Below are 15795 nucleotides of genomic sequence, written 5' to 3'. Positions count from 1 at the left end.
TGAAACTAAGAAATTGATAAGCTAAGTACCTTAAGGTACCTAACATATATTCTATTTCTTATTTTTCAGGGATATCAACATTATTCCAAGGCCTAGCAACTTTTTTAATTGCGTTTGATTATGCAATTTAATATTTACGCAAATAATTCTTACTTTTACAATCTGAATCACTATAAATCTAATGATAAAATAAACTTTACTTCCAGCTTTCGAAATACAACCCACCCTTCCACCCACTGAAGACACCTTTTAAAGGTCTTTAATCACCAACTTTTGGTCATGACTGAAACATAATATTAAAATCCAAAGTAGGGCTTCTAAGTTAGTGCATGTACCAGCACCGGATGCCCAAGGATACCCAAGGAATCCACCATTTAGGGCTGTGCTGAGCTGTGTGTGCGGTCGGAACCAGCCGCAATTGCCGTAAAAACTATGGATATGCATGTGCTGGCTGTCATTGCAATGCAGTTTATCTTGAGGTTGGGGGAGTGGAGTAGAGTGGAGTGGAGTGTAGTGGAGGGATATCAGGATATCACTACAATGATTCGCTTCGTTTGCCTTTCGCCATGCAATCGCTGGCCCAACATCAGCATCAGCGAAAAGCGGAGAACTGCAGCAGCACTGGAGAGCTAGGAGAAGAGAACTCCAAGCCAGCACCACTTGCACTTTGGCACAGTGGCAAACTTGCACGGGAGCAAGCGAGCAGGCACTGAGAGAAATTTCTCATAATATCATAATCAGAAAGGTAAAGGAAAGGAGAAATGCACTGATAATGGCTAGAAGTTTCCATTTTTAACTCAAGACTTTTCTCAAAGTGTGGCAGCACCCAAGTCGTTGCCATTGCTTAAATGGCAACACTAAAATGCCACTCAAGGCAGTCGACTGTGGGTGTGTATGTATGGGTGTGCAGGACGAGAATACCAATGTGTGTGTGTGTGTGGTGGCAGGGCAAATATGCATTGCGGTTGTTACCAAATTGCATGCAGTTATGGCAAGCGCCTTGCGAAGGATGCGGCCAAAACGCAGACTTTTTTCCAGGGGAAGACAGAAGGGAAAAATGTAGAATGGGGAATGCGCAGAGGGGAGAGGGGGCGCAGGATACGAATGCATCTCCCACCCAAAGTTGCCTTGGGTGAAGGACTTCTGCGGTGCGAGGTGCGCTTGAGGATGAATTGCAGTGATGAGATTTTCACCGAGTTTTCGCTAAAATCCCATCGGGGAATCTCTGGCAAATTGCAGATTTGCACATTTATCATGGAAAAGATGATGAGGGGGGTTAGGAAATGTGAGGGATCGTTAGAAAAATTACATTTAAAGCTATTAGTCCGAGTGGAATTCCAGCAAATTGCCAGCTCATCAGGGCTCTAAGCTTTAGCTTTTATCATAATTATTACCTAAGGTTAGCATAGTAGCCTTGCTTAAGTTATACATTTTCCTAATAGAAAAGTTATAATTAGCTTAAAGCTAACCTTTTACATAGTGACCCTTAACACCTCCCTGAATGGAAATGAAGAAATATATCAAATGGCCTAATTTCCCAACTCAAAGCGCTGGGCTTAAATCATTTAAATTGGCCCCCTAATTTGCCCATCTGAAGCTACCTAATATGGCCAGGCACCTTTATCAGTTGCTAGTGAGACATCTATTATGATGAATTATGGGCCTCATCATCATCATCATCACCCTCATTCTACCGCTAAAGCGACCCTCGTCTGCTGGATAAAAATAAAGGCCAAAAAGGAGTTGAGAGCGGGCAAAAGAAATTGCATCCTCTTCGCTGATTTCGAGTGTGCACGAGTGAGCGGAAATACTTTTTCTGCTTATCTACATGCTAAAATCTAAGTGGCAACAGAAAATTTTTGCCAAAAACGAAAGAATAGAAAAGTTGCTAGAAGGAGCAGTAGGAGCAAGAGGAGCATGGAGCCATGAGATGGCTAAGAAGCAAGGGCCAAAGGATTCAGCTGGAATATGGAAATAAGTTTTATTATATGTGCGAATGTTGCCATCGTTTTCCTTACGGATACCCACTATATGGACGCCATTTGGTTGGCCAGAATGGGATATTAAAGTGCTGGCTGGCCATCGCAGTCGTCACCACCTCCTCCTACTCCTCCTTGACTGCTGCTGGTGCTGCTTGGAATGATTTTATCAAATCTGCTGACGCTGAATTGATTCGGTTCTATTCGATTCGATTCGATTCGATTCGATTTGATTTGATGTGCGCTTTGTGCAAATTTATGTGATGCGCTGCAGTTTCATAAATGCAAAAGCCTGGCAATAGAAAAAAAAAAAATGTATAAAAGGAAAAAAAAAAGAAAGAAAACTGGAAGCCCAACCCATTTGCCATTCATTCATTCAGTCGCTCTCTCGTTCACCTTCTTTGCCATTTATTGATGGCATAATTTCCAACGCCCCGAAAATCCTTTTCAAGTGAAAGAGGGCGGGGGCGTTGGTGCGGAGGTTAACTCACAGGTTGGGTTCAAAAGTGCCGGCAGGTGGATGTTTCCCCCCCAACTTTTATTCCTGCCACCCACCATCAGCCATCATCTAGCACTCCAGGCGATAATCAGATTGAAGCCCTCGTACGCTTCTGGGAAAGCGGCTCAGGTGCCGCTGACAGTGGGGCTGATTACGTGAAAAATCTAGCAAAAGCTGTGCACTTTCCAGGTCAAAATCAACCACAAAGTTAAAGGATTTAACATTATTAAGTAACAAGTAAGAAAGGATAGCAAAGTTCCTAAAAATTATGAAAGAAAAGGAAAGGCATTTTCTCATGGTCACCTATTAGCTACCAAATATTGTTTATTGGCAAATTTCAAGCTCCATCGAGTCTTGGGAAAACCTCCACATGTTTTCCAAATAACCCCCCAACACCCACCTCCTATCGTCATCAAAAATAGTAGAGTCAATTTCCGCTTAACATTCATGCCATTTTGTTGGACGAAACCGCAGGAATGCCTTGCAAATTGGGTTCCTGTTATGACGGCGGGCGGAGATTCCAGGTTCTGACCTGGCCCATTGTTTCCACGTGGTTTATGGCAGGGAATGGAGCAGGGGGAGCAGTAGGGGATGCAGAGTTGTGGTTCAGGATCGGCTATGGGTCCGGGGGCATTGTGCAAAGTCAGCGCACGACGCTGTTTTACAATTTAGCCGGGACATGACTGCTTTGTCTTCCTGCCACCGAGGGGCATCTATCCATTCTCGCTTCAAATCCGCAAAACTAGCCGACTTACTAACAAAAACTAACAATGCTAGCTGGCAGAGAAGAGAGCTATTATGCCTTAAGGAGGTAGGGTAGATATTACGCATACGCCCTGATATCAAAAAATGAGTAATGCTGATATATAACGCATACGTCCTGTTAACCAAAATCAGAAATAGTAAGATGAAAAATACGAGTATTGTTGAGTACAATGATAGAACGCAGAAAAGGAAGCTTATTTTGCCATAAAAATGTAGGGTAAATATTACGCATACGCCATGATGAAACAATAAGTAGTGCTGATATATAACGCATACGCCTAGTTAACCAAAATCAGAAATAGTAGGATGGGAATTACGAGTATTGCTGAGTACAATGCTAGAACGCATTGTGGTAGGGTAGATATTACGCATACACCCTGTTAACAAAAGTTAAAAATTAAACTTAAAAAAATGGGTAGTGCTGATATGTAACGTATACGCCCTGTTATAGAAAGTCAGAAACTAAGAAGGAAAATATAGTAGGGCTGATGCGTAACGTATACGTCTTGTTATCCAAAGTTAAAAATTAAGAAGGAAAATAAAGTAGTGCTAATATTATATATATAACGCATACGCCCTGTTATCCAAAGTCAGAAATATAAGTAAATATAACGCATACGCCCTGTTATCCAAAGTCAGAAATATAAGTAAATATAACGCATACGCCCTGTTAATCAAAGTTAGGAATAGAAGTAGATATAACGCATACGCCCTGTTATCCAAAGTCGAATTACTAAGGAAAATATAGTAGTGCTGATTATATAACGCATACGCCCTGTTATCCAAAGACAGTAATGGAAATGAGTAAGGCTCATAAATTGAAAGATTAACAGGACATAAACTTCCTTTTTAAACGGTTTTAAATTCAAAATTAACAGTTATTTAAAAACTTATTGAAACGTAAAAAATATATGACTGTAAAAAGCAAAAAAATCTTCGAAAAAATAAATAAATGAAGGAATTTTTCTACTTTTTTCAGGACACAAATATAGATGTCTAGATTTCGATCAAAATAGTTTTCCCACATATATTTCCCATTCATTTTTTTTTAAAACCCATATAAAAAACCTTCAACTTTACCAACTTTAAATTTGATAAATCACTGAGCAGGACAATGCAGTGATCAATGATGACATAAAATCGTTTAAAAAAAAAATTCATTTAATTGTCATGGACGTGGCAAAAGCCGGCGGTAATTGAATTAATTAAATAATCCACACCTTTTCCATTGAAATGAAATTTGCAAAAATCAAGTATGTTTTTTTCTTTTTTCTTGTTTTTTTTTTCTTTTTTTGCAGGCCTGTTAAATATTCGCGGACTAGTAATTATGACTATTAACGGCAGACGTTGCTGTCGAGAGGGCTGGCTTTCGGTTGACCAACGGAGTTAACCTGATGGAAGGTTAAATCCTGATTATATTAAGCACCATAACCATAACCATATCGCAGCTAAAGTATTTGTTTTTCTTGTTTTTTTCTTTTTCAGATAATTAAATTATTCATTGGTGGCTATTGGCTATTGGCTATTGGCCTTTGGCGAGGAGGAGGAGGAGTTCATAAACTTTCCTTCGCTGTCGATATCAATATCGAAAAGCTGGCTCTCATCGGTTGTCAAGGGTCCACACCTCCCAGTTGTCCTGGCAAAAGTCATTTCATTTCATTTCATTTCAGTTCGCTTCATTTCTGCTGGTTGCTGGTATTTCCTAGCTCCCCCGGGGGTCATGCCCCCGCCATGGAGCTTCAATTTGACATTGACTTCGGTTTGAGGCATGTGGCATTCACTTTTCGTTGGGGTCGGAAAGTCCTGGCCAAATTGAATATCATCGTCAAGGAATCTCCTAGAGTGCCCTGGATGCCAAGTGGAACGACGGCGGCCAAAAAGAAATGTTTGAAGGACTCACTCCACCCCCTCCCACTCCCCCCGTGCCGTCGAGTTAATTAAGTGTGTTTGCGTGTCAGTCCGTGTGTTTTTGTTTCGCTGGCCACATATTTATAGACGCGGTCTGCTGCTTGATTAAACAGACCCTCGACTCGGTTTTGGGTTATTTTTCGAAGGATTCTGTTCCAGGACACTGGAAGAAAATTTAAGGAAAGGTATGCCAGGGCAAGCCCTTAAGTCCGGCAGTTTGAGAAGGAGTTTTGGGTAAGCTTAATGCTTACAAAACAAGTTTTTTGATCGTGTGAGTACGAACTTAAGGTAGTTCTAAGTAGAAGATGGCATTTCTGTCATAATATCTACCAAAATCGATGTTAAATCTAGAAATAGATTTGATTTTGGGAAGCATATTCCCAAAAAGGTTAAGTAACCACCCCTAGAAACATGATAAATACAACTTAGTTTTATAGGTGCTTCTCCAACTTCTTCTGTTCGAATTCACTCGAAATTCCTTCTTTTTTTTTTCCTAACAGCAATTCAAAACCAAAAAGAAAACTCAAGTGAAAAGTGTCGGGTAACACTGTAATTTGCTCATTCGACTGACAAATTTCATTTGTATTGATTAGTCAGCTCAAGTTTGGTTAGGAGAACCTACAGGCTTGTCTAACATTACAAGGAATTGAATTGGATTGGATTGGTTGGGGTGCGAAATGGGGGTGTAACCTCAATTTAAGGAGGGAAGCAGCTCCCAGTCAAAGTCTATTTTACATTTCAAAGTGTCAGACGCCATTAGAATTGCCGTAGAGATGCGTTCTTTCTTTTTTGCCACCCCCCTACATAACAGGAGAAAGGGGCGGCGGTGGTATGTTGCATGTCTATTAAATTCCAGGCAGCAGACAGTGCGTGAGAAAAGTCCTTCGACAAGGCGACAAAATTCCTATCATGCTGCGAATTATTATTGTTTTTCCAATGTCTCTCGAAGACCTCCATTTAGAGGCTTTAACTTGCCACTTGCCACTTGCCACATTTGCATGCCATCGATTTAAGTTTGCCACATTTTGACTTTCGCTAATTAAAATCGAGTTCGAATTGTTTGAATGGCTGCCTTTCGCCCCTCCCCCTTCAGAATGGATATGATTTGATGTTAGTAGAGAGGGGGAGGAGGGGTCAGGGGGCACAAAGGCATTTGCAACTCAGAAACAATTACCATTAATAATTAATGGCAATCATGTCTTGAGTGACACGCGTCACTTCATTGATGTTTGGTGGTAATGTATGGCATGGCCAAGGATTCGCTTGGATGGGAAATTCAGTGGCGAAAATCAAGTCAGGGAAATGATAATCAGTTGGCTAACTGAAATATGCATTGACCTAAATTTCTGTTATAAAAGGGCTTTAAAAATGCTAAGCTAAGGTAGTTACAGCCTTTGCTGTGAAATTTAAGTTAGTTATTAGAAAGAAATAACTAGTTTTAAGGCCAACCAAGGCGTGTCTTGAAGTTAAAGAAGATTTTCGGATTGGGAAAACTTCAACTTCTTTGTAAGTTTAATTTATTTATAAATAAAAACAAACTTTCCCATTCCTTGTTTTAACCTTTAACTAGAAGAAAAACAAACTAAAAGACTTCCTATATCAAAAATCAATTATTCCTTTGTTAACCTTTCCACAATTTCCACAACTCAAAAGGTCATCTCTCCTTTCTCTTCCTCCAATCATCAGCAAATATTTATTTATTAGCCTAACAATACAACTTCCTTGTTGATACAACATTAATGCCAAATTCCAAACTACTCTTTGGAGCCTTTTAAGTTCAGTAGTCAAGTGGCAGATCATTCATTCAAATGGCACCTTTAATTAAGCACAAAATACACTCCAAACTGATCTCAGTTTAAGCCATCACCTAATTGTCAGCAATGGCGATTGGCATTTGTGGGGATAACCCCTTGGCTGGGTTATTATGTCCAACAATTTCTACGTCTGCCAAACTCAATACCATTTCCCATTTCCCCCCCCATTTCTCTCTCTCAAAATCTGATTCAGTTGTCAAACAGTCAGCGCAGTCAATGCAAATTATGTTTACATATGCAAAACGAGTTTGTCATATAGCCAAGCCACTCTTCAGATATATACATATATCTATATAATTATACAGATGCCTGGCCAGTGGATGTTAAGTCGAGTGTAAGCCCCTCGAATTTACACTGTTCCGGTGAATTATTTAACAATCGAGCCGAGGCCACTTGCCTCGATTGCTTCTTTAAAGGAGTGCAAATGATTGTTGGAATATTTCACGCTGAACGGGGTCAAAAAAAAAAAACGAGTTAAAAACCAACATCAAAGCGTCACATACAGATTTGATTTTAACATTTATTTCTATATATATATATATATATAGATGTTTCTATGTTTTAGCTACAGTTGTGGTCAAAGAAATAGCAAAGAGTTTGGTTATGGGAACTAAAAGAGGTACTAAAAATCATTTTTAGACAATTTCCTGCACTTTTCCCTTTGGTTTGTGAACTTTTTATCTCAGAAATTAATAATTAAATGTTTGATTTGTCAGAATTTTAGCTAATTAACTAAAAAACAAAAACCTTTTTATGAGTTAGCAGTTTTAATTTACAAAAACTGCCAATTTTTAGCCACTCCAAAGGTAGATTTTAGTTTTAAAACTTGTTTTCTAACCAAAAACTTTTCAAATTCATGTCTTAAACAAATTAAAACTAAAAACAGTTTTAAGCTTTTGTTTTTTAGTTAACAAACTTTTGTTTAGAGTAATTAATAATAGAATTTAGCTTAAGTTGCAGCTAATTTGGTAAAAGTAAACCCTTTGTCTTAATTAGCAGCTTTAATTTGGCTTCAGCGTAAACCTCAAATTCCAGAATTTAGTTTTAAAAACTTTCGTTTCCATCCCTAAACCTTTTTTAATTCACAACTTAATTAGTCATATTAAAACTAAAAATATGTTTCAGTAGGAAATCTTGTTTCCCTTTGGTTTTTCTGGCCTTAAAAAACATGCATTTACTACTTCCTAAAATTTTGACACAATATTGTTTCGTTTTGTTAGGATGCAAGGATCCTTTGGGTGAAGGTTCGTTTAGTGTGCATTCGAAATGCATTCCGATTTATATATATCTATATCTATATATATATCTTTATATATATAGTTTTTGGCAACACATATCTAATAGTACCAAAACCAAAAGAGTGGATATATGTGAGGGAATAAATTCTTGCTGTCCTGCGGTGGCCACATTTAGGAGGAGAGACTATATTCTAAGGGGGGAGGGTAGGGGACAGTGATGGGTGGTTCAAGCACACAACGAGCGAGACAGAGATATATATATAAAGACAGAGACAGAGAGAGAGAGAGAGCAGCAGGCGGGTGGTGGTGTTGTTGGTGGGTGGTGGCTGTAGTTTATGGAGGGACACGCGCGAGCACAGACTAAAGTTTCATGGTTTGACTTGGATTTCTTTTTTTTTTGGATTGAGTCTTGGGTAAGAGGGGTAGTGGGGTAGTGGGGTAGTGGGTTAGCATTGAGGGGTTACGTAAAAGTTGGCAATACTTACGCGTATTATCTTCTGATCACGTATTATCTTGCGTATGCAATTGACGATGAACGTAATGACCATTCCGCCGAGTATCAAACCAAACACAATCACAATGATGACCACATGCTCCGATTGACCAGCCGCCTCGCCCTGCAATAAGATATATATATATATATAGATTCCGTTTAATTGCCATTTTAATTGCATTATCGAATCACCAAAAGCCAAGTTGGCCAACTTGGTCAGGCCAAGAATCGAAATAATCAAAGTGCGGCCTGGCCTGGCCTGGCCTTTCTTTTCGCCACTTAATTAAGGGTTTGGTTTTTGTTTTTTGTTTTTGTTTTTGTGTTTGTTTCTGTCTGTGTGTGTGTGTGTTACCAATTCCTCTTAACTAATGACTATTGGCTGTATTCCAGGAAGTATTTGATGTGCAATTAGCTTAGGAACTAGGCTTTGATTTAAGGAGGGTTTCTTATTTGAGTTTATTTAGTTTATTAGCTAAAAATAAAGATGGCTTAAGGCTAAGGAAAGTGGATTAAAAATGTAAAAAAATTATGAAATTTTTTTGGTAATTTAAAAAGAATTTTAAACATAGTTTTCTCTGTTTTTTGGCCTCATTTTTACTCATTTTTCAAACTGAAAATTCTAAAAAAAAATTAACTTTTTAAAACTAAATTTTCTCTTTAATTTTAACAACTTTTTATCTCATTTTTTTTTGGCTTATCATAGATTACCCATCAGATAGTCCTATAACTTAGCCCTCCTGTCCCTCTTCATTACTCTCGCCTACCAAACACAGCATTAATTTTCGACCAATTTTAATGTTGGCCAATTAAATAAACATAACTTGTGCATCCGCTTGATTGAGCACTTGATTGAAGCCTTTACCCTCTCTACAAGCACAAACTCAAATACACCAACACACCAAAACACACCAACACACACACACACTCTAACATTTAATAACGTTTGAGCAAATTAGAAACCATAAACCCGAAACCCAGCCAATTGGTTAACGAAAAACTAAACTAAAAATTCGATTCCTGCCTGGTCAATGGCAAATGAGCCCCCGAAACGCAAATTAAACATGAAATTAGGAATAATTATGGAAACATTTGGCCAATAACCCAATACCAATTCGCTTTAATTGGTCAAGATATTGAATGCCAATGCGCAATGCTATCGGGCCAAATGCGTTGCCAAAAAAAAAAAAAAAAAAAAAAAAATGAAATGCCAACTTTTTAAGTCACGAAATTAAATAATCAAATTAGTTTTTGCCTTTTACCCAGCGGGGTTTATTTTTACAATAATTAATGGAAAAGCCAAAGCTGATTTTTAATTGAGTGTTTTTGTGGTTTGCAAAATGATGGGAAAATTTCTTTTTTTTTTATAAACTTTAGCAGATTTAGCAGATTGAAAGGGATTTTTGGGGATTAATTTGGCAGAGTAAGCAGATTTTTAGATTATTATTTAAGAAAGTTTTTGATTTTTTATCACTAATTTCTTATATTTTATTTAAGAAAAATATTTAATTTTTAAGTACTAAAACTACTAGAAAGCATGCTTATCGAAAGAAGTTTTGTCTTCTTTATGCTTTTTTTGTAGTTAAATAAATATTTCAAGTTTAACTACAACTTTATCTATCTTTTCTTTTATTGATAAAATATATTTTTTAAGAATTTAATAACCTTTCCTTTGCTCTATTCCCTAGCCTAGTCATTATGGCTAAAACACAATTTGTAATACTTGTAATTCGCGAGTGCCACAAGTAGAGATTTGCCGCCCCCCCAGCTGTTTTTTTATGATGGTTGGCTATTTTTACAAGGGATTTACAACCTCATTTGAAGTCTTTCCCTAGAAGCTTTCTCTATTTCTTTTGGGGTAAAGAGAAAGTATGAAGCAGCTAGTGGCAAGCAGCTAGTAGCAAGTATAAACTGGCTTAGATGGCGCTGCATGAATCATTCCCTGTGATGTGATGTGGGAGACGTGTGTAGTGGGTGTCCGCGTCAGTCAGCTAGCAACTTGACTCCGCTGACTTTATCAAATCTAATGATCTAATGCGCTGATGTTGAACTTCTTCTTCCTCTTCTCCTACTACTACTACTACTACTAGGGGATGCCCTGCAAATAACTGTTATTTACGGTTAACGAACAAACCCCCTCAGAGAACAACAACAACAACAACAACAACAGCAAGGCCTTCCTGTAACACAAACCTCAAACTTTGCCAAACAAAACTTATTTGACCAACTTTGTTGTTGCTGTGTTTGTGCCACTGCAGCAGTGTGTGTGCGTGTGTGTACGTGAGTGTTTTTGGGTGTTGCCATCATCGGCGTGTCGAGCATACTTATAATGAGTCAGGGGTCACGAGGTCAGGGGGGCAGGCATTGGGTGCCCGTTTTGAAGTCAAACCAGCCAACGAGCTGGCCTATAATTAGATGCACGTACAAACGGCCCAGTTTTTGTGTGTTTAAATGCAGTTAGAGAAAATCTGGGGGTTACCCCTTGACTAGGAAAAAGTTAAATCTTAAAGTTAAGCCTAAACTTAGCTAGTATTAAGGTTACTTTTTTTGATACAAAGACCCCTTTTAAGAACACAAATTAACACCAAGATAAACTAAATACATAGAAAGAGAGATTAAAATATTGAAATCTCTCTGCATGGGCGTGTCACCACTTACCGTACAGCCCTCCTCGTCCCATCGAAATTTGCAATTGTCTAGGTTATTACATTTCAAATCCTTTGATATGCAGGTCGCGTCCTCGCAATCGTATTCGTCCTCGGTGCAGGCTGTTGGAACGAGTTATGGGTGGGTTATAGGGGAGAAGGGCAAACAGTTTCGGTTTTAGAGAAAGTTTTACGTAAAAAATATATTTTGGCACAAAAATGGCAGTTAAAGTGAGTGAGAAGAGAGAGAGAGAGTGGCTAAAACGCCAATCAAAGCTGACAAAATCGCACAGTGGAATGGACAATTGACTTGAATTGGGAAAGTGCCCTCCACAGCGTAGATGAGTGCATAAAATTGTCATTCCAAGGCCATTCAGCAGACAATTCAATCTGGTTTTTATATTGATGTGGCAGTAGGATTGAATAAGCCAGCAATAAAATGTGGAAACATGGCATTGGTTTTCCAAATATTTTCATAACAAACATTTCAAGTTGATTTTGTACAAGTTTTTGTTAACTTTTTAGGCCTTTAAAACTAAATCAAAGCCATAAGTTTGCTACATAAAACTATCTCCTGACTTTAATACTAAACATTTTTAATTTTATTTACATTTTCCATATTCTAGCTTTCAATTTCCATTAGTTAGCGGCATAAAGTTTAGCTTTGAATTTGAGTCAATGGATGTTTCATTTTATTTTACTGGCAATTGAATTTTCTGGCCATCGAGAGGCGAATTCGAATTCGATTCGACATTAAATTGAATGCCAATTCAATTTGACTTAAAGCTTTCGATCAATTGTGAGCTTTAAATTGATGGACTTTCCACAGTGCAGGCTATTGAAAGGCGACGATGGGTGATGGGCGATGGGCGATGGGCTGTGGGCGAGACCACAAAGCAAATGCACGTAATCTCCGACATAAATCGCTCAACCAACAACAATAATTGCCGATGCTGGCAGCTGCCTTCGAACTAGATGAAGATGAAGCCGGGAGCAGGAGTAGGAGCAGGAGTAGGAGTTTTCTATAAGGAGCTATGGTCCTTCAGATTCGGAGGCCAGGACTCTCGTTCTCTCTTTCTCACTTTGGCTGCCTAAAAGTAAACAATGCTGGCCCGGGGACAAAGGACAATCGTTGAATGACAAAAGAGTGCTTAGCCTTTTGCCTCTGGCAACTGGCGGCAATCACGCAGGCACCTCCACCTCCTCCGCCACTCAGACTTTTGGACAGGCAGGCAGGCAGGCAGGCAGGCAAGGCAAGGCATCCAGACAGACAGACAGACAGACAGACAGATAGATAGGATAGGATAGATGGTGGCTTGGTGGAGAGATAGTTGGTTAGACAAGCAACTCCTCCTTCTATTCCTTCTTCAACTGCCAAATGAGCAGTGAAGAACAGGGAGGGAGGAAGAAGGATGTTACCTCACTGGGATTTGAGGCCAGCTTAGCACCGGATTGCCCCCAGGATTTTTTGGTCATGCCTTTGTACTTTGCACCCCGGCCATTTGTTGCCAATTCAAGGGATTTGCCACGACCATGGCCAGGGCCATCATCAAAAGACCAGGGCAACTTGAAATCGAAGTAGGAATCGGACTTACCAGCTCCTCGGTCCCGGAACGCCGTGAACAGAATGCCGAATGTCGAGTTAATCGCGATTTGATCTGCGTAAAATCGCAAATGCAAGATGTTTGACTCCGCCGTAATACTCTCACCCGCCGAACCGCAAAAGTTCTTAACCCTGTAAAGGAAAAATGTTTGTAGTTAAGGTTTACTATTATGAGTAAAACAACCGAGAACTCTCTATCAACTCCATCAGATTCATTAACCAGCAATGAAAGTAACTTCAAACTAATTAAATTTAGCATTCATCTCAATTCCAAGCTAAAAGTGTCAATGGAAAGTCAATCTTATGGAAAACTCTGCTTATGGAAAACTCTGCTGGGCAGCAAATTGCTCAACGATAAATAACTTGTTAAAATCATAGATGTAGGCTGGGTAATTAATTATCAAGTGATTGATATAATCTATTGTGGCAAAGCCTGTTACTTGGCCAAAAGCAAACATTTTGCCACAAAATAAGGCCTTAACAGCGTGGCTTGGTCTCTCTGTAACCCCCACAGGCCATTCGTTAAATATATTTGGCCATAGCTGGAAAACACACACTCACTCATACACACACTCACACATACACTCACACACATAATCGATAAATAAATAATTTATAATATGGCTTAAATGATGACGTTCACTGAATATTGTATTTATGTCTGTGGCTTCGGGTATTTTCTTTACGATATTTCAACGCATTAAACGCCGTCCAGCATTTTGTTGGAAATATCTTGACTATATATACGATTTTATATATATATATATTTGGTAGCCGCCACCCCGTCGTGTGCGATAAATTGTTACGAAAAATGAATTTAAATGAAAGCGACAAAGGCATCAAATCAATGGCTAAAAAAGGCAGACTTTGTCTCCGTCCAGCCCACAGCCCACAGAATTTTCCGCTTTCCATTTACCATTTGCCATTTGCCAAGTTTTCCCAGAGCCGAGAAAGCCAGTCAATCAATTTGAGTGTTGTCCCGAGCAGCGGCAACAAGTGGAAATGTATTGGCGCGTTAAAAGCGGATGTCAATGCGTGTCGAAGATGCCGTGGCGAGTCCCTCAGTCAGTCAGTCTATCAAACGGCCAGGAGATGGCGAAATACTCGTTAAGAGAAGGGGAAGAGCTGGCAGAGCAGATGGGTGGCAGAACACAGGACACGAGGAGATTGGTTGTGCGAGTCAAAGGCGACGCCACTTCCGCTCGCGTACAATTTACTTTTGGCCGGTAATAAATTGAAAATTTGCCTTGGCCCAGGACGCCGCACTGGCTTTGATCTTGCCATTTTTGGCAATGCGGAAATTGGTTTGCGGCATTCTCTCTCTCTCTATATATATATATATAAATGTATGTACCACCGATATTACGTATACGCCACCGAATGCAATTTTGTCACTGCCCTGACGCTACAACGAAATGTGATTAAACCACCCATGTCGCAGGGCCTCATACCTCAATGGCATCACCGTCTGCTCTGGGAAAATATCCAAAAAGTTCGTTTCGCAATCATTCGGCTTGCTCAGCTTGAAGTCCAGGAACTTGAGAAATATCTATATAGAAAGGTAGAGATAATTTAATGATCTACCAACTTTGATTCGATATATACTTACCTTCCAGTTCTCCTTGACCTGTATACGCCAGATGCAGTCCAGCGGTATCTTGTTCTGGTTGACCTGTTCCCTTATCTCCGCCGGCACATCTGTGGAATTGATAAAACCCTCGAAGCCACCTCTGTCTATTGTGCAGTTCAGATCGGTGCTAGGCGCCTCTCGATTCCTGTCCAGAAACTCATAGACCGCACTAAAGCCCGTATACTCTATAGTTTCATCGGAATGGAAGTGCAGCCACAGGTAACGCTCCTTCGATGTGATCTCCGGTGGAAAATCCGTGCCACAGAACTTGCCGATTAGCGTGGAGAAGCCATACTGTCCATCTCGGATCTAGAAATCAGAATTTTCCCTCGTTAGTTCTTGGGATTTGATAGTTTTAACTCTTGGGCCAAAGCCGTTCTTTGGCACTTTGTCGCTTGGGCTTAAAACCGCTTTGGGCCCAGGCTGCATTCAAATCAGGCTTACGACTTGCAGCAGGGACAACATTCAATTAAAACTTGCAATTTTTCGGAGTAAAAGACAAAAACACCAAAAAAAAAGAAAGAAGGCAAGTAACAGCCGCAACGGCCGAAGTAACAAGGAAAAGTCGTAAAGGAAACAAATCGAAAACTTTCCAAGTCCGGCCAAGACCGAGAAAAGCCGAGCAACTAAGCAAGTTTTTGTTTCGCCCCTTTCTTTTTTTTCTCCTTTCTTTTTTTTTTTTTTTTTTGATGCCCTGGCTTTTGCATGCAACAAAGTTTGTCTTTTTTATGCGCTGACCCTTTTAAGTTGGTTATGCCGGGTTTTGTTGCACGCAGAGAAAAGTGTGGCAAGTTAAGAAATGAGTTTTGTGCAAAGTTTAAATCAGAAATTAGGAATTTACTTGAGTTTATGGCTTTGAAATCTTTATAAGGTTACAAAATCTTGCATTATTTATAAAAATTTATTCAAAAATTAATTTAAAATTCCTTTAAAAAGACTTTAAACTAAATAATATTGCTGTGCACTTTATCAGCTACCAGTACTTACTTCGAGAAAATCAAATTTGCACTCCTCCTTGGCCTCGATATTGAACGAGTTGCGAAAGTCCAGGCGTATGATTTGTCCCTTTGGCGCTGTAATTAGATGCCGGCAACCGTAGGACAAGACGAGTCCGGGGACAAAGGCAACACGTTAGTGAGCAAATATATATATACTTTATCATTCCATGGTAGCCATGGTAGCCATCCACCACCAGGTGGCCAGATCTCTCCAAGCTACCAAAAG

The 15795-nt window shown here is 39.4% G+C and overlaps 1 protein-coding gene across 3 annotated transcripts in view; it reads right to left on the bottom strand.

Annotated features, from left to right (window-relative positions):
* Positions 1 to 15795, bottom strand: part of LOC108118365 — an 84378-nt gene that overhangs the window by 11801 nt on the left and 56782 nt on the right. For all 3 annotated transcript variants that reach the window (XM_017231034.2, XM_017231035.2, XM_017231036.2), the window contains 6 exons: positions 15559 to 15644; positions 14551 to 14880; positions 14393 to 14490; positions 12934 to 13073; positions 11352 to 11461; positions 8689 to 8820 (listed from right to left, as the gene is read on the bottom strand). In XM_017231034.2, coding sequence (XP_017086523.1) covers positions 8689 to 8820; positions 11352 to 11461; positions 12934 to 13073; positions 14393 to 14490; positions 14551 to 14880; positions 15559 to 15644 — 896 coding nt within the window. The remainder of the gene's footprint in view (positions 1 to 8688; positions 8821 to 11351; positions 11462 to 12933; positions 13074 to 14392; positions 14491 to 14550; positions 14881 to 15558; positions 15645 to 15795) is intronic.

The sequence above is a fragment of the Drosophila eugracilis genome, unplaced genomic scaffold (genome assembly GCF_018153835.1).
Source record: "Drosophila eugracilis isolate 14026-0451.02 unplaced genomic scaffold, ASM1815383v1 contig_124, whole genome shotgun sequence".
Classification (NCBI taxonomy): Eukaryota; Metazoa; Arthropoda; class Insecta; order Diptera; family Drosophilidae; genus Drosophila; species Drosophila eugracilis.
Note: the sequence above shows the minus strand (reverse complement) of the source record. Positions and strands in the feature narration are given on the sequence as shown.